Here is an 18,603-nt window from a genome sequence, read left to right on the forward strand (position 1 = left end):
GAATTAAACAATCTATATATAATTTGGTAATTTACCTATTTATTTAATGAAGTACCACCACAGTAAATGATCCAAGAGCTCTTCAAAACCCTAACAACAACATCAGCTCTTGTCAGGATCTCTCTTTTTTTTTTGGTTTGTCAGGATCTCTTTCCACCATGCTAAATTAACTAACAAACTGATAAATATATACAAAGTTATATCACATCCAACTGCTAGAGTCCCTGGGCTTGCAACTTTTCTTGCTATATATTCCTATTGATAAAAAATATAAAAATTAGGAAATAACATTAATGATGCCATGTTAAAGAAAAAATAGAAATATTAATCATCAAATAGTACTGAATAGAAAATATAAAACGCATTGGACAAATATTAGAAATTAAATAAAACAAAATAATAAATAATAAAAGAACATGAAATAAAAACCATAAAATATGAATATAAATATAAATATAAAAAATGACATTTATTGATTCTGTTGTAATATACAACTAGTGTTATTCAACTTCTGTTCTTTTTTATTATTTTTTATTCTCATTTTTAATTTGATATTTTTATTCCTGGCAACAAAAAAATAGTAAGAAAATTTTTAAAATTCTCTCAGTCTGCTCACTCTTCCTCCTATCTCTACCAAAACCCTGTACTTCCCTGTTTCTTCTTCTGTGGGTACTTCCCTCCTGAACCCTAGAAGTAGAAGCTGCTCTTAACTCAAACCTCTCAAAGCCTTCTCTCTAGTCCTACTTTATCAACATCAATTGCACCCTTCTCTCTCAGTCTCCATCGTTCCATCCAAACAGTTCTTTGGGAACTCAAATCAGTTTTTCTCATTCTTCCTTCTTCTCTCTAGAAACGAGAGAAGGCCCAGAGGAGAAAGAAGACGAAATGCATCCATTTTTTAAGTAAAAGAACCAGCATTGCCCCGTTTGTTTAGTTCTTTTTAGGTTTTTTCTATTCCTTCCTTTTGCGTGGCCCGAGAAGAAGAGGAAAGTCGGCCTTTTTTTTTCTTTTTGTTCTCCGTGTCCTCTTCTCTTTCTTTCTCCAGTGGAAAGGGGAAGGAGAAGAAAGGGGAATGGGGGGATTGGAGAGAACCAGTATCAGCATGGAGACCACCTGTGGTGCTTTGCTCAGAGAGCTCGAGGTCCGCTCTCTCTCTCTCTCTCTCTCTCTCTCATATCTTCTGTATTTCTTCTTTTTTTATTATTTCGTGGCCTAAGGGGAACGGGAAATGGGATTTCTTTAGTGGTCTTAAAGTTGAATTTCCGGGCATTTTTCGTGCTTTTGGGATCTTTTTTCGTGCTTTAGGTCTCTTGATTCCTTTCTTCTTTTTTCTCTTCTTTTCTCTGGGTTTTCAAAATTGGACGCTTTCGTGATTCCTTTCTTTTTTTTCTTTTTTTTGGCTTTTTACTGCGTATTTTTTTCTTAATTTTTAGCAATCTCTCAGTTGCAGAAAGAAAAAAAAAAAAACTTTAAAACAATTCGACGAAAATGCTTAGGAATTGAATAGATTCATGATGCTATTTCTAACTATTGTGTATTGGGTACCTGGATATACCTCTCTTAATTGTCCTTGTTCAAAAATGGAAAATTTTGAACGCATCGTTATCTTTCCATGAGTTGTCTTCTTGAAGATGGGGATTTCTTCTGACTTATTTTGAAATCCTTCTTTTTGATGATTTGAGTAATTTCAAGGATTAAGAATATCAGATCAAATTTTGTAATGATGCTCGTGTCAGATCTTGTTTACAAAATCTGGTTTTTCTGATACTACCAATGTAATTATGTGTTTATGGTTGCGGGAGAGCAGCAAATATGGGCAGAGATTGGGGTGAGCGAAGATGAGAAAGACCGCATGTTATTGGAGTTGGAGAGGGAGTGCATGCAAGTGTACACGAGGAAGGTCGATGAAGCGAGCAGCTCAAGGGCACGGCTCCATCAGTCATTGGTTGCAAAGGAAGCAGAACTTGCAGCTCTGGTTGTCTCCCTTGGTGAACACAGCCTCCAATTGAAGGTAGCCTCTCTCATCCATTTCTTCTTCCTGTCCATGGGATCAATATCAAGTGCTCCTACTAGATATTGTGCATGTAATCAAACACTTAATTTTCAGTCAACTTTTCAGTAAATAATTGCAATCTAAGTTGAGATTTGGAGGTGATTAAAGAGGTATTTATGTATTTCAAGGTCTCAGTTTGGACTACAATAACATATCTTGAGTTTTGACCAAATTGATCGGCTACACAAATCTTTGTTATACTCTTTCAGCAATCTTTCTGCAGGGTATTGTCAATAATAGCTTAGATACTATTGTATATTTAGACTGCTGTCTGGGAAATAAGAACAGAATAAGCTTACCTGTCCTGGGTCAGACAGGATACAGCAATATGAGCTGGCCTGTTGATCGTTGATTGGATAAACAGGTGGGTACACAGGCCATGTCAGATTGGCCAAACTAAATGAGAGTGGAAGATTACATGTCCCAACATGACATGGTGAGTGGATCCCACATTATATGCCTACTTAATTTCAGAGCCCCGTATCCCGTCTTGGGCAAGTCAGCATAGCAGTTCCAGATTATAGTGCAGAGCATTGTCTCATTAGCAATGTTCATACGTGTCTGATCAAAATAAATTTTGAATTGCATATATTTTTCCATAGGCTCTGAAACAACCAAGACCTCTTCCTCACGGAGTCCTACAATACATTTTGTTTATTAAAACATCTACTGCACCATTTCTTTGCATAATCATCTCCACCTTTACGCACACTTCCCTAATTGTTCATCCCTGTAAACCAGCAAGTAGTCTGTGCAGAACATATTATCATCCACTCTGTGGATGCATCCATGCCAATAAAGCTTGCAGGCTGTATGTTCTTAATCTGGAAATGGAAGGCATTATTAGATATTTACTGCTTGATAATGAAGCATATTTGCTCACCAGCCATGAATATTCCAGGCTCAGTAACTTCAGGAGGACATTAGCTGAGAACACGTAAGGAGCTGTACAAGCAACATGATGACTACTACTATTTACGCAGCCATCCATCATTGGGCAAATTATGTCACCTGCCGGCACTTTGTGCTGGCTGCACATAAAATCACGTATGTGTCATTTATGCATGCTCCTTAGGTTGTACCCATTTTCGAGAACTCTTTGTCCATTTCTTTCCAGTATAATTATAATGGGTCGAGATCCAATTCCTACACCATGAAGTTGTAATCAATTGCTGAATTAGTATTTTAGAATAACATAAGAATCAGTTCTTAACTTGGCAATAACACAAATGGAAGGAACGTTCTAAATACATGTGCAAATGAGTGACCCCTAAATAGCTTCCAATGACATTATTGATGGAAACATGATTATATAAATGTCTTAGTGAACAGAAATGAGGTGGCACCATGGCAGGGCTTTACTAAAAGAAACTATGGATTCTAATTCCATCTGAACTAGTTGTAGGAGTATCTCATTTACAACTAAAATCTCAACTAACAAATAGGCCATTACTCTGATATGCAGATATAGATCAAGGTTTTAAATCCCATGGAACTGGGCTTTCCCAGTTTCTCCATGGAACGGGACGTCCAATTGTCTCGTCCGGTCCAGTGGCCCTCCTGGTCAAGCATCTAGGTAGATGTTCTCTATCTCTCTCACCTTCTTTTATTTATTTATTTCTTTCTTTGTTCTTTTTCTTTTTCTTTCCTTCTTCCTTCTTTCCTTCATTCCTTTCTTTTTCTTCTTTTATTCTCTTCTTCTTCTTTTTTCTTTCCCTTCTTTCTTATTTCCTTCCAACCTATCTTCCTCTTCACCCTTCTTTCCTTTCTTTCTTTCCTTTTTCTTCTTCTTTCTTTCTTTTCATTATTGTTTCTCCATTTTTTTCTTTCCCCTTTTTTCCTTTCTTTCTTTCCTTTTTCTTCTTCTTTCCTTTTTTCTATTTTCTTTTTCTTTCCTTACTTTCTTTGTTTCCTCTTTCTTCTTCTTTCCTTTTTTCTATTTTCTTTTCTTTCCTTACTTTCTTTGTTTCCTCTCTCTTCTTCTTTCCATGCATCAATGGGTTTCAAAGTCCCACCCCCATCCCGGTCCCCTTTTTCTCATACAAATAGGACAGGAATGCAGGGATGCCCCCGGCCCCGCTGGGATTTAGAACATGGATATAGATAACGTCTTTATGAGAATCTCCTAGTGTCCATGGAGATCTCAGTATCACACTCACAAGGGAATGGAATCTTGTTGCTCAAAACATTTTATGATTGATTTAGAAAGTTACATTTGATGGATCAGAGTTCTTTTTAGAGAAGGTTGAAGAGGAATGCATCATCAAAAATCACCCTGTCCAGAATTTGACGGCGATGCTGGACTTTCCAAAGTTGCCTGATTTTGGAAGTTTGGATGATGATACCGGGTTCTAAAGTGATGATAAGACTTAGTTTACGGAAAACAACTGGAAGGATATTTAGCACTCTTACACGACCACAAACGTTGGCCTGCCAATTTTCAAAACTATATTGTACAGCATGGGAACTGTTTCACCAATCAAGCATCTGGGTGATTAGAAAATTTTGTAACAGCAGGCAATGTTGCATGGAAACAGGATAATGCTGAGGTTTTCTGATTTCCTCCAAATTATACAGGAATTTTAGATTAGAATTTTATGCAAGCCACATAGCTCTTTTGAATTGTGTTTGATTTTCTTAATTTTTGGTCAGCTGAATTGCCCATAGCTTCTATATAATCCCACTTAGTCATGTAATTTTGCATGCCAATAATATTTTAATATCTGCTTTTTTCGCTCACAGCATTATAAAATGTGTGCCTGATTATGCATGTGCTAAAGGGAGCATTATGTATATGTTTGTTTTTGTGATTATTTTTTAAGGCTTTGACTTATGAAGTAGAGATAAACATTTTTATGGTTTTACTTGGTAGTGATCATAATTTTGTACTTGACATTCTGAAATAAATTACTAACTGCAAGAAGTAAAATGATGTTTTTAGTTATGAAAACAAACAATTTGATATTCTATTTTTTAAGTTATACCTTTCAACTTTCTTCTGCACCAGGCTGGCACTGGAGGTACTACAAGTTAATTCCCATTATTTATATGTTTTTCTGTTCAGCATCATCTATCAGTTTCAATGGATTTAATAGCATAAATTATGCCAATTAAACAAGAGTTCCTTTCCTTCCATGCAACTGAAAATGATGTTTAACTTATGCTAATTTCTTTGGGACTTCCATGTCATGGCTCATTGCAGCAGTTGACTGTTTGATAAACTTATGTATGTAGATGGAGAAACAAACATCGTTAAGGGAGCAGCTCGCTTCAGTTACACCCCTTTTGGAAGAATTACAAGTAAAGAAGGGGGAACGGGTCAAACAATTTGCTGAGTTGCAATCACAGATTGAGAAGATCAGTGCAGAGATTACAGGCTATAGTCATCGGTCTGATGCTCTAAATCATCCCTTTACTGTGGAAGAACATGATTTGTCAATCACAAAGCTTACTGAATATCAGACACAGCTACGGAGCCTCCAAAAAGAAAAGGTAATTGCCTAGCTTCGCATCAGAATAAGGTCTTAAACTGCCAGCTTTATAATTTATCCTCCTTTATGTGACCCCTTGTAGCTTGCTAAGGAAACGCTGTTGCTTTAGACCATTGGAATGCAGCATCCTAGTGTCACTAATCTGTCATTGAAAACCAACTTAATTTGACCGAAGAGCAGATAGATGCTTGTGATAGGCCCATTATAACTAATAGTTGAATGGTAAATAACTAATATTTGCAAAGCTCCTTTTCTGGAGGAGAAAACAAAAATATATACAGATGATGCAACTTACAAAGAGATGGCAGCAGCAGTAAAAAGGTTAAAATCACAAAAAGGGGTCATGGGGGCTAAACATTTTGTACAATCTACAAATTATGAGACACTGTGTGATTAGATTGTCCTGATGTTCTATATCCCATTTAATTACACCTCACTATCATATATTTGTTTGCATTACAGCAATGTTACGAGCTTAAGTTGTAGTAGTGTACAAATAACTGCTAGTTTACTTGTATAGTTGTACCTTTCCCACAGATAACTATAATCACAAGTTCACAACCATTGGGCCTTATCGCAACTATTCGAGGTATCATCCACACATAATTAGTTTACTGTGCTTGCGTGCATGTTTTCACGTAAATGCTGTAGAAAGAATCCTGGAAACCTATGAGTTTCCAGAACACAGTCAACTATGTTCCATAGTGGACCAGAAAAAAGAAAAATGGTGGCCATATGTTTTCACCCAAATGTCACCATGGTTACCGAAAGACATCTGAGTCTACAACTTCTAATTCCTGGCCAGTTTTGAACATTTTAGCAGGTCAAAAATTAGTCAAATGTTGCAAGCAATTTTTTGGGCAAATCTATCCCAAGTACCCAGGCAAATTTGTCCCAGACAAAGCTGTTATTGAGGTACTAATTATTATGAGTCTTCTAGGTAGGTTTTATGGTCCCAGTTATTACAATATTAGTCTTGACACTGATTTTATTATGGCCAAATGATTCCTCATGTTGTTTTCTTCTTAAATTTTGGCTTCATCATCCAGCCTCATGCATGTCCCCTTTAAAGGTTGTGTTGCATGAGTACAATTTAGTGGTCCTTCCTGTATTTCTGCTGGAAGTTTGTTTTTGCATGCAACAAGAAGGGCACCAAGAAACAGTCTAAGGTGGATAATGCTAAATCATAAGTGCTCTTATACAATTGTTATGTTACTATTTGTTTTCTTAGCCTACATAGAGAACAATCTCTTTCTTCCTAAAGCATGCCAAGATTTTAAATGCTTGTATTCAAGTACCTAGTCTTTTTCTGTAAGTTTAAAATGCATTTTTTGTTGCAAATCACATGTTGCTTTTGTAAAAGGATTCCTGACCACGTGGTCTTCTGCTTCCAGTCTGATCGCCTTCATAAGGTTCTCGAGTATGTAAATGAAGTGCACTCTTTGTGTGGTGTGCTTGGAGTGGATTTTAGGAAGACAGTGGATGAAGTACACCCCAGTTTGCATGAGACTGGTTCAGAGCAATCCACAAACATCAGTGATAACACCCTGGAGGGTCTATCTCAAGCCATCCTGAAGCTAAAAACAGAAAAGAAGATACGAATACAAAAGGTAATCAACTTTTTGCAGTACAGCCAAAAGAAGAAAAAAAAAGAATAAATCTTTTGGTGCTGTCCTTGGATAATACTTGTCATATGTTTGTAACCCATTTGGTTTGGTATTGTAGTTGCGAGAAACGGTGGAATCACTCTTTGAACTGTGGAATCTGATGGATTCGTCTGAGGAAGAGAGGAGACGCTTTGGAAAAGTAACAAGCATTCTCGGATCATCAGAAAGCAACGTTACATATTCTGGAATACTGTCACTTGAGACAATCAAGCAGGTTGGGTAATGGAAGTCCCTTTATCCTTTATCTTTAACCTAAAGGCAGCTAGTTCGATCATCGTTATTACTTTGGCAGATGGAAGCTGAGGTTGCGAGGTTGACAAAACTAAAATCCAGCAGAATGAAAGAACTTGTTCTTAAGAGGAGATATGAACTAGAAGATATATGTAGAAGCGCACATATTGAACTCGATACGAGCACCGCACCAGAGAAGTCCATGGCATTGATAGACTCTGGTACATCTATTGCTCCAGACGCTTCCACAGTACAGAGAATATTGTGGCATGTATTTGGCCAAGTAACAATCTTTAACATGCAGGTCTTGTGGATCCTTCTGAACTTCTGGCAAATGTTGAGGCACAAATCATGAAAGCAAAAGAAGAATCTATGATAAGAAAAGAAATCATGGACAGAGTAAAAAAATGGCTAGCAGCTTGTGAGGAAGAAAGTTGGCTAGAAGAATACAATCAGGTGGGATAGTTTTCCTGAATATTTTCTATTCATGTCTTGATGTAATCTAGTATACTGCATACTGATTATATTTTTTTCTTCACATTAAAACTGATAAGCCTAGATAATTTTGCATATTCCTATGTAACATCATTTAAAAGTCAATGTTTAGTTCTTTGCTGAATTTGTGCATGCTTCAAGTCTAAATTTTGGCACCTACTCGGATTCAGGATGAGAACAGGTACGGTGCTCTAAGAGGCGCCCACTTGAATCTAAAACGAGCGGAGAAGGCCCGGGTGATGATTAGCAAAATCCCAGGTATTGATTGCTCCAAATTCCCATGTGGTCCAACCAATTTACTTGAGTATATCTATAGTGTCTGACTAGAGACTTGGTTTTAGCTATTGTCGACAATCTAATAAGCAGAACATTTGCCTGGGAGGATGAACAAAATATGCCTTTTCTATATGATGGGGTGAGATGAGTTTCCTTTTCTCTCTTTACTTTCAATATATGAATAGTCTATCAGCTTATTTAATTTCTTTTTATCATGATGAATTATTGTACTGTTAATTGGTCAAGGTTCGTTTGATTTCTATTCTGGAAGAGTACAAGCTTACTAGACAACAAAGGGAAGAGGAAAAAAGACGATATCGGGTAGCTGCTAATTGAAGTTTCAATATTCTTTGTCCTGCGCATATCTTCTGCAAAGTTGTTAAATGGTTACGCATTTGCCTTTCATGTTGCAGGATCAGAAGAAGTTACAAAATTTACTTACTGAAAAGGAAGTAGTGTATGCATCCAAACCTAGTCCAAGAAGGAGCAACAGTTTTAACAGGAAAATAAATGGGTATCATGCAAATGGAAATGGAAATGGCTTTATGACTCCCACATCACTGCGATTTTCTGTTGGCAGTGCAACTCCTGGGCTCCTCACACCACGATCGTATTCTGGCCAGCACAATGGGTATTTCAAGGAGATGAGACGGTTGTCAACTGCACCTTTGAACTTTGTTGCTATATCTAAAGAGGATGCTACATCTTCATTTGCATCAATCAGTGGTTCAGAACCAGGGTCACCACGTCTGGGTTAATGCCACATTTAAATTGGTATTACTCTTTGTAACTAGCTATTATTTTACTTAGCATTTATTTCTTTTACCACATTACTTGTTAGCAAAAGGTGCTTATGTGTATGTTTGTAGTATTGGTCAACTAAGATTTCACAGATACCACTTACATCAAAATGGAACTCTTTTTCTGCAGATAGAATCATATCAGAGCAAACTGGAGTTGGTGAAGCACCAAAGCAGCACTTGTACGAGTGGATGTATACTAGTGTGTTGATGTGTATCTCTGCTTAGGCTTTGGATTAGGAAACTATGGATAGTCTAGATGCGATTTGAGGTAGCATTCGACGAAGTATAACAATTAGAGTGTATATATAGGCACTAACTTTGAAGTGTTGTAGGCTTATTTCAAACTAAATTTGATTAGTGCTTTGCTGAGAATCACCACGGTTAAAATGTCACTGTTTGGATGCAAGTCTTCATGTACGTGAGTAGTGTTCGGATGAATTGATTTCTCTGTGCCCTGAATTGCTGAAGTTTCAAATGGTTATGTGGTCTTGCATGATTCTCAAGAACTGACATCAAAGCGAAACTAGTTTTAACCTAATGCAACAAAATTTTGATTAACATAATTATGGTTTTTATCTTTTTATCTATATTTTATGCTATGTAGTTGCAGCAGTTTTTAAATATTGCTTGTTTTTCGCCTGATTTTAATTGTGCTGCATTCTCTGCAATGACTTGTTTGATTGTTTTGTTTTGCTTTGCTTGACAGCTGTGAGCGAAAATATTTGTATTATTCTTTTTGAATTTGAGGTTCCTGATCATCTCATGCAAATTAAAATTGGGGTACGAAACATTTCTCACGGTTATCTCAATTGAAAGTTTTAACTGTGACCGGCCAATGATTTACCACGCAGGCAGAAATCTGGGGTTGGAAAAGATTTTGAGTTTTTTTTTTTTTTTTTTTTGTGGTTACTATGGTTGTTTACACTATTCTAGCAGCCAATAGAATCCAAAGATAAGAAATGCCCAAGTAATTGGGGAACTTCTCTTGATGTGTCCAAAGAACCTCGTCAGAGTGCTGCGCAACAAAGAAGACAACCTAGTCTTCCGTCCTGTTCGCCTTCATAACATGCTCTACAACTGTCTGTCATCTGCCAGATATCATGTAACTGTCATCTGCCAGATATCATGTAACAAAGGGTTGTCCTTCCTCCTTGACCCCGCCCCCCCCAAGATGAATCTCCTTCCACCAAAATGTACTCTGCTCCTAACACTCATGTCGCATTGGTAATACATTTTCATGTTGTCCCGAGCTCTGCGCCCATAGCCATCAGATTGACCACATGTTGCACCCTACCATAATCAGTCGCGAGTCATGACTCCTAATCACAAATCCCATACCTGCACTGTCCACACCATCAGATATACTTTCGTCGAAATTCAGTTTCAAATAGCTAAGCGCGGGGATAGAATTTTCACTGCAAGAAAGATTAACCTGCACCTCAATCTCTAGCGGACTCCTCAAAAAATCCATCAGCGAGAACTTAAAAGTGTTCAGAATGAACGATTCAAGGGCCAGTACTGTTTGGCTTTTGATATGATTCAAGCCTGATGGAGGTTTGAATCAGGTAAGAAAGACAAGAATTCGCAGTTCCTGATCCATATTCGAATCAGCTAAAAAAGACGAATTCAAGCTTGACCTGTTCATATTCCCAGTGGGGTAAAAGTTATTTTATTGATCCACCAGGTCTTTTGGCTTTGATCAGATCCACAATAAGGCAAGCATAATCCATGATCATAAAGCAGGAGGGATAACTGCATGAACATTATTTAAGAAAACAAATTTAACATGCACACACCACTAATAACTGGGGCTGTTAAATGAACCGAGCAGCTTGCGTTAGGATCATAGTTCAGCTTGAATCAATCTCGTTTCACAGCCAAACAAATGTAGTACCGATCTTAGGATCAGGTTCACAATTTCTGTTCTGCAAAGGCACAAATTTAAATTTGAAGCCACGTTCAACATCATCTGAGATTCTTTTCCAACAAATCTATATAAGCTGGTCATCATGTAGTCACAGGCTCTCAGTAGCTGCAAGCTTCATTAGTTCAAGAAATCGAATGTACATATTTAGTACTCATCAGTTAACATGAACAAATGGTGACAAAAAATAATCCCTCGGTGGAAATCAAGAAACTTTCAATATATAAATTTGGTGGGTCTCACCCTCCCTACCCGAAAAGGGGAAAAAGAAAATATATTCAAACATCTAGATTTGACTCTTCTTTTTTTTTTTTGAGAAAACCTCCAGTATTTAAACTGATTGCGCTGAAATAGAATATAAAAGTCCGACCATAGTATCATTTAGATATCAAACTACTAAATTTTGAGTTTACAACCTATCATAACCATCTTAGATAATTCTCAGTATAGTAATGAATAAATGTAGATGGTCGTCGCTTTTAACTTGAGTCAACCATTCTTCATGCATGATCAATACGCCAAACGGCATGTCCCGGAGTAGATGAATATACACAACTAAACTAATCTCCAATAGTCAGTATTGAAACTGGCATCAGAATAGCCATAGCATCCCTCGGTATCAGCTTCAAGTGAAACATTATTACACACACAAAAAAAACACTCCCTTTAAGCCATTCTCATGATGTAGAAAATATGACATTCAATTTATATATTTTTCTGAAACAATATAACAAATGTAAGATTCTAAAAATTCTAAAACGCATTTTAAAATAATGCTCTGCTATAGTAACTCATGACTACCTGCAAACTTTTTTTTGGTATTCATAATAAGTGACTGAACACTGAACACAACCTTGGTGTGGGTTTTTCTTTTTTGTGCACAAATAAGGAAGCAAACCCTGATTACATTCTTCTAAGAACGCTATCAGCCATAACATCTGCCTGAATTAACAAAGAGTGGCTCTGACTGGACACTTCCATCCACAAGAAAATAGGTTTACACAATGAATGGATAATCAGGATTGCCCACAGTCAAAAACACATTTAAGTGGATCAAACTAATATCAAAGTTAGCTTTTCATTTTCAGAAAAATCATAGTAGATGAGCATGAGCATAGTCAATTTACTTGTATGTTGAACAATATCATCAATCATATCAAACCTTTGTTCCCCTAGTGTTAGATCTTTCAATAAAAATACATGACCTCCAGATGGCAGCTTTCTCTGACCGTCATTACAAGAAAGAAAACCATATCAATCATGTTTCTGTCATTTTCTCGCTATTGATACATTTCCTAAGCTTTGTTTGACCCAAAATGGCTAGGCCAGAACACATCGGATTGTACAATCTTTAAATGCTACAATTGGTCCACTGCATACTGGCTGTCCACAAATTTGCTGATCGGAGGGTTGCTCAAAGCCAAAAAAAGCTGAAAACTATCAGCACAGAAAAGAAGGAAGAAAGAAAGAAGAGGAAGAAATAGACAAATTCCTTCATCAACTAGTTAATTATACTTAATTACACCTCTTAAATAGGTCCAAGATCTAGTTTCTGAGACCAAGTTACATAACTTGATGTAAGCATGATCCATCCTTCAGAGCTCCCTTTAAAACTAGACCATGAATATGGAAGCTTGCAGACCTGGAACAGCAAGTCAGTGAGCTGATTTCTTCCAGCTATTTTCTTTCAGTCATCTCCCTAAGCAGCAATCTAATCAGATAAGCTTCCTTGTATCTCACTAAACATAGAATTGTCTGAAAATGTAGTCATTACAGTGAAAGTACAGTATTCCTTCAACCATGATCTTCATCTTCATCAAAGCATTTCAGCCATATCAGATGGGGTCTCTATATACATATTATGTATGTATGTATGTATGTATCTGTACTGACCTCACTCCAACAGTTTCATGCAATCTCAAGTACCCAGATTACCTCCTATACATGCAGAATATCAAATGCCTTATCACAGATCAACTTTAGACCCGATACAGTTTGCAACTTCGCATAAGAAAATTCCTCAATTTGAAGATGTACATATCTTTAATAAAGCATTCCTACATCTAGAGTTCTCCTCAAGTGTCAAAAGATGCTCTTAAGTACACCAGCTTCCTTAGAGCCTATACAGGCTGACCGAAAATACTGACTAAAAATGATATATGAGATTCTGTTAGAGGTAGAAAAGCTAATTTGCCAACCGACATTTCTTCAGATTTTCAATACATTCACTGTCACCTCAAGATATCACATTATCAACCACTTTTACCGCCAAAAAAGGAAAAAAAAGCAATAGAATATGGTGTTTCCACTTTGTCAGAGTTCACCTGAACAATGGATGGTTCAACACCATTCGGGTTCATTAATAGACTAATTGAAAAGGTTGCAAAATCAAGCCCATCCTACGAACTATAAATAAGAAACCCTCGAAGTAATGAAATGCTGTGAGTATATCAAAGCGGATGATGGCTTTATCCAAAATCCTGAATATGATGTTGTAACAATGTTAGCTTTTGTAATCATGAACTTTGTTTTGCTGAGAACTTTAAAATCATAAAAGGATAGGAAAATAGGGATTCCTAGGTGTAACCCCCTTAAACAAACATTGAGGCTCATTGAATATATTTAAAAGAAGATTGACTAAAAAATATAGAACCACCAAATCCGACTTTCTATTATAACTTATTCTTTTCACTGCATATAGAAGAAAATTCCAATTTTCATGATCATTATTGTTAAATTATCACAATTCATAGTCTGAATCTTACGATCTGGATCAACTTAAGCAATCTAGATCCCCTCCTTGGATCATGAGAAGTTTAGGATCACATTTTCTTGGATTATATGATCTAATTTTATTATGTTATATATATAAATATACATATATATATATATATATATATATATATATATATATATATACACACAATCATGTATATGTCATTTGCTATAATTTCTTTGACTGTATGGTCCTTAAATTACTTATCACTAATAATTCTCAAATAGTAAAATTTTTATCACTAAAAAATATTGAATAGTAAAACTAGCAAGTCTGTTATTGGAGTTTATAGAGCTAAAAATAAGATGCAAGATTTCGTATTTTAACAGCCATATGTTGAAGTCTTATCCTTGTTTATTCCAAAGCATTCTACATAAAAGGATAATTAAATTGACAGATATATATAAACATCATTGAATAACCAATCAGAACATTTGTTTCATTAGAAATACTACGTATGGGCGTAAATTGGAGAAAACTAGACTTATTGTGCGCATGCTTTTTATTCTCCATTTATCCACTTTATAGTTGACTTGTATTTCATTTTTCACATTCCTTTTATACTTAGAGACTTCCAAAAAAAATCAGAAAAAGGTCTTGCAATCAACTATCCGATTCAGGATCCAATCTGATCTGATCTAGCCCCTTTTACGACTTACAACTTGATCCCAATCATGATCATATGCTTTTACCATATTAGATATATAAACAAATCTCCAAAAGTTGCCTTTTTCTTTTAAGTTGCAATTATAAGATTGAAGGCCTAATGTAGGTGGCGAAATAAGTCTTTGATTTTATTTATTTCCAAAATTCTAGTTACCCCTATCCTTAATATACATACATTTTCCCTGGTTTAGTACTAGCTCCTACTAGAAACAAGAGAAATGCAGTAATGAAAACTGGAAATGAATAAATCAGGTTCCTTAATTAAATAGAATGAATATCACAGCTGTCCATGCTTCATAGCATATGCATTGCACATGCCTACTACTATAAAGTTATTTAGATACATAGACACATATTTACATAGCTACATGTGTCTATGACTATTAGACACATACCTAAATACATAGGACACATTGTATGTAGCTATGCATGTCTACATACATCATCAACATCCACTTCTCTCTAATATATCACGTAAACTCCAAGGATTGGGTGCTCATGTGTCCCTGCAACCTCCATTTTGATCTACACACAAACACTCGGTATCCGGTCTCCATGCCCGCTATTTCTTGGCTAGCTATTTAGTAGCAAATGGTTGGAGAACAGGAAGTCAAGAGAAAGCATTAGCAGTAGAGTTTGGCCTCGCCTTGAAAACACCATCAATTATCCAAGTGGCAAAAGAAAATCATATAACCAGTGCAAAATTAGTGGCTGAATATTCGTCCTCCAAGACACAGGCAAGGAGTATCCCCTTGATACACCCACAGAATTGAATACGATCCCCCCAGACTGTTTCAAGATTTCCCTATCAAAGTTTTTGTTGGATTGGCCTCTTAGTAGCAGAGTTCTTGTAAGATGATGACATTTTTCCTCATGTCCTTTGATCACAAGCTTCCAAAACACCACTGCTATGTTTTAGAAAATGAGAACTCTCATCAGCAGAAAGAAGTCTCCACTCCAATACCCCATCCTACCTATCCGAGTATCCAAGCTCAAAACATGCTGCTTGTCCTGGCAACGAACTCTCTTACATTCTCATGGCGAAATCTGAAATAAGATCGATCATTTTTTATTGAATCTCGATGAGAGCCGATCTCAATCTCTTCTGTTACAGCTAAGCAGCCATCATACCAATAATCAAAGATGCAAGTATAATCGCCTTTATCAGTGAAAGAAATGAAATCCTCTGCTTTGTACCATTTTTATACTTCTCAAAAGAAAAGGTAATAATTTCAAATCGAACTTTTTAGCCATAAAAATATATATTCCCATCAAATTCATCCAATCTTAATGAACATGGAAGAAAAATTTCAGCATGGTTAACATTTCTAATAACTAGAAGATGGAAGAAATTGCCTTCTAACGAGCACAAAACTTCATTCGAAAAGAAGGAGAAAAACAAGAAAAACTCCTTTCTCCTAAAAATTCTTCAAAAGAACACACAAATATACACTCAGAATCCAGAAAGGTCTTACCTTTCCACCCTTAGTGCCCTCACAATGCGAAACCCTTGAGATAACTGGGGTCCTTCTTGGCCTTCTCCTGGAATTTCTTGAACCACCGGTCCAAAATATCCATCGGCACCACCAGCCGGCTCCCATCGACGCCACAGAAGGACTGCATAAAATTGAACAGGTTCTCCCCGACCCGGAGCGCGAGGCGCTCCACCCGCCGCTCGGCCCCGGCGTCGAGCACCGGCGGCAGCGCCGCGAGGTCCTCCACCGAGACCCCGATCTTGGCCGACGCCGCCTCGGGGACGACCACCTGGAGGGGCCCCGCAGCGGCGTCGCCGGCGGGGTCGGGCCAGGGGAGGGAGAGGACGGCGGAGGGGCGGGCGGCGTGGACGGCCCCGCAGAAGACGAAGGGGCGGCCGGGGGCCTGGCAATAGACGGCGAGGGCCTTCTCCGGCGGAAGAACGCCGGCGTTTAGGAGGAAGATACAGAGCTCCTTGACCTCGTGGTACGCTTCGCCTGCGGAGCACGTTCAATTAAGAAGCAGGGGAGCTTAGAGCAAGAAGAAGGAGGGAAGAAAAGGGCGGAGGTGAGATTACCGACGAAGGTTTTCATATCGAGGAGCCAATGGAGGGGGTCGATCTGGGCGAAGGATGAGGGGTCCATGGGGTAGCTGCGGTCAGGGAAGACTACTCCAAACATTTTTTTCGTTCTTGGTTTTCTTCTCCCTCTTAATTCTGCTTTCGTTCGCTTGTTTGTTTCCGATGTGGGATGGATTGAAGGGAGGGAGCAACGGAGAACGGGATGAACAAACTGAGGCGGGGGTTTAAATTACGGAGGTTTCGAGGAGAGGTGGAAAAGGGATCGAAGGTTCTAGTAATGTTTGGAGGGTTCTGGAAGATGGATGAGATTCATGGAAGATGAATATGAGAGAGAGGGGATGTTTGGTGCAGCGGAGAGGATTCAAGGCTTCAACCAAAAATTTATGCTAAAAACTAAATTACCCTTTTTCAGTAATTTATTTGTTAATTCTTATATTAATATGATATAAAGATTGATTCCGGAGCCAGAGCGTTTTTTAAGTGATGATCGTCCGCTGTACCGATTTTTTTTTTTGTGTGTCAGATATTCAACTTTATAATGATCATAAAATTGTGAAAATTAAGTTGAATGGGATTGAATTTTTTTTTTTTTTTTTGAATACTCCTATGTACCATGAGTTGGGCGTTTTACAATTATTTTTTTCTTATCTTGTCCATCGGAGGCCAATTAAAACTTAGAGAAGATTTTTTTATTTAAAATTAACAATTTTGTGTACTTAATTCTGGCCCAAATTGCATAGTGATAAAAATCTATAGCATATTTTTGACTATAGAAAGTTTTTTAAAGATAAAGTAACCAAGGGACATCCAAATATTATTATCCAAATATTTTTGGAAATGGACCGCCAAATATTAAAAAGAATTTTTAGTTGTTAAGCATGGTGGTGTAAAGGAGGGTATAAATCCTATTCTACATCTTGGTTATAGAGGATTCGCACTCCAAAATGATTCAAATAAGAAAGGGGAAATGTTTTAGGAACCAAAGGATGGATAACCAGTTTTTTTTAGCATATATATACATATATATATATATATATACATATATACATATATACATATATATACATATATACATATATATATATATACATATATACATATATATATATATATATATAAATGCACGGCGTTTGATTTCAAAACCTCCCCACCAAAAATAATGAAGGATCTTTCAAAATGGAAATCAGTATTGTCATTTGTCAATAATAATCCAAGATAAAGAAAACGACTAGGAATGAAAAATCATATATTTTTGAGATTTTTTACTTGTGCATCAAATGAAAATAAAATTAGCCATTTCAATGGATACTATGTTTCAATTTAATCTATTCATACGCTGGCAATATCTAGAAAATGACGCAACTATGTGTAAAGTTCCTAAGTGAATGTATGTAGCATCATCTAATAATGCAGATTACTGAAAACCAATTTCAGAAAGAACTCCTCTCCTCTCACGAAGTAAATAACCAATAACTTACAACCTTAAGCCCTATGAATTTTTGAAACATAAATAAGTGAAAACGACCAACAACAAACCAAAGTTCAAATAAGTTAACAAGCATCATTAGTGCAATTTGAGAAGTCCCGATGCATTATGTTTAAGAACTTATTTGATTCACACAAAGAATTTTTTTTCACTAAAATATATTTTTTGAAAAGCTAATATCTGAGTATATGATGTTTGAAAAAGTATTTTTTATATGTTTGGTTGATTATGAGAAAATAGTATATTTTAAAGTGGTTTATGTTTAATTGATCATTTATTTTTTTAGAAAAAATTGTAAAAAATATCTGTTATGTTCTTAATAAAAAAAAATCTTATTCCATTCTATTTAAAAGCTTAAAAGTATCTTTGAAAAAAAAATTACCTCCAATTTTTAATTGGTGGAAATTCGTTTTTTCATATTCCGCATAAATTTTTCTTTCTCATGACACGTGAGAATTTTATTCACATAAAAAAACCATTTTTCTTCTCTTTTTTTTTTGGTTGAAAACTTCAAGATATCTTTCTATTTTCCGTTGATCCTATTTATGCTTTTTTTTTCATTTTGCGAACTGAACAAGTTCTAATTGTCAAGTATTCGGGCATATGACTAGAAATTCATTTCACTGATTTCGTCCCATTTGTTGATTGCACCTTCCTTCTTTCCTAAAACTAACGACCAAAC

General features: G+C 36.5%; 2 protein-coding genes across 5 annotated transcripts; one reads left to right on the forward strand and one right to left on the reverse strand.

Moving 5' to 3' along the window:
* Positions 1-609: 609 nt before the first annotated feature.
* Positions 610-9,497, forward strand: LOC103713191 (65-kDa microtubule-associated protein 6). Its single transcript, XM_008800023.4, has 12 exons — positions 610-1,141; positions 1,808-2,011; positions 5,288-5,545; positions 6,939-7,154; positions 7,270-7,425; positions 7,504-7,663; positions 7,747-7,898; positions 8,108-8,195; positions 8,279-8,352; positions 8,460-8,534; positions 8,627-8,987; positions 9,144-9,497. The coding sequence occupies exons 1-11, from the start codon at positions 1,073-1,075 to the stop codon at positions 8,969-8,971; spliced, it is 1,797 nt and encodes a 598-aa protein (XP_008798245.2). The 5' UTR covers positions 610-1,072; the 3' UTR covers positions 8,972-8,987; positions 9,144-9,497.
* A 1,254-nt stretch (positions 9,498-10,751) lies between these two features.
* On the reverse strand, positions 10,752-16,794 carry LOC103713170 (protein OPI10 homolog). 4 transcript variants are annotated; one of them, XM_008800008.4, is made up of 3 exons: positions 16,433-16,793; positions 15,858-16,352; positions 10,752-11,055 (listed from the first exon to the last, which is right to left on the reverse strand). In XM_008800008.4, exons 1-2 carry the CDS (start codon positions 16,533-16,535, stop codon positions 15,877-15,879), a joined length of 579 nt encoding a protein of 192 aa, XP_008798230.1. In that variant the 5' UTR covers positions 16,536-16,793; the 3' UTR covers positions 10,752-11,055; positions 15,858-15,876. The 4 variants fall into 4 exon arrangements, with proteins under 4 accessions (XP_008798230.1, XP_038983036.1, XP_008798236.1 ...); XM_039127108.1 differs by lacking the exon at positions 10,752-11,055 and adding an exon at positions 11,243-11,563 and having other exon boundaries at positions 16,433-16,794; XM_008800014.4 differs by lacking the exon at positions 10,752-11,055 and adding an exon at positions 12,422-15,429.
* Positions 16,795-18,603: the final 1,809 nt, after the last annotated feature.

Source organism: Phoenix dactylifera, chromosome 6 (genome assembly GCF_009389715.1).
Source record: "Phoenix dactylifera cultivar Barhee BC4 chromosome 6, palm_55x_up_171113_PBpolish2nd_filt_p, whole genome shotgun sequence".
In the NCBI taxonomy this organism is placed as follows: Eukaryota; Viridiplantae; Streptophyta; class Magnoliopsida; order Arecales; family Arecaceae; genus Phoenix; species Phoenix dactylifera.

Bases quoted from the DNA above. Each gene is read 5' to 3' on its own strand.
- LOC103713191 (XM_008800023.4), top strand. From the start codon at position 1,073: ATGGGGGGATTGGAGAGAACCAGTATCAGCATGGAGACCACCTGTGGT. The intron at 7,155-7,269 runs GTAATCAACTTT...TTGGTATTGTAG, and splicing joins AGAAGATACGAATACAAAAG to TTGCGAGAAACGGTGGAATC. The intron at 8,353-8,459 runs GTGAGATGAGTT...TAATTGGTCAAG, and splicing joins TGCCTTTTCTATATGATGGG to GTTCGTTTGATTTCTATTCT.
- LOC103713170 (XM_008800008.4), bottom strand. From the start codon at position 16,535: ATGTTTGGAGTAGTCTTCCCTGACCGCAGCTACCCCATGGACCCCTCA. The intron at 16,353-16,432 runs GTAATCTCACCT...CGTGCTCCGCAG, and splicing joins CGATATGAAAACCTTCGTCG to GCGAAGCGTACCACGAGGTC.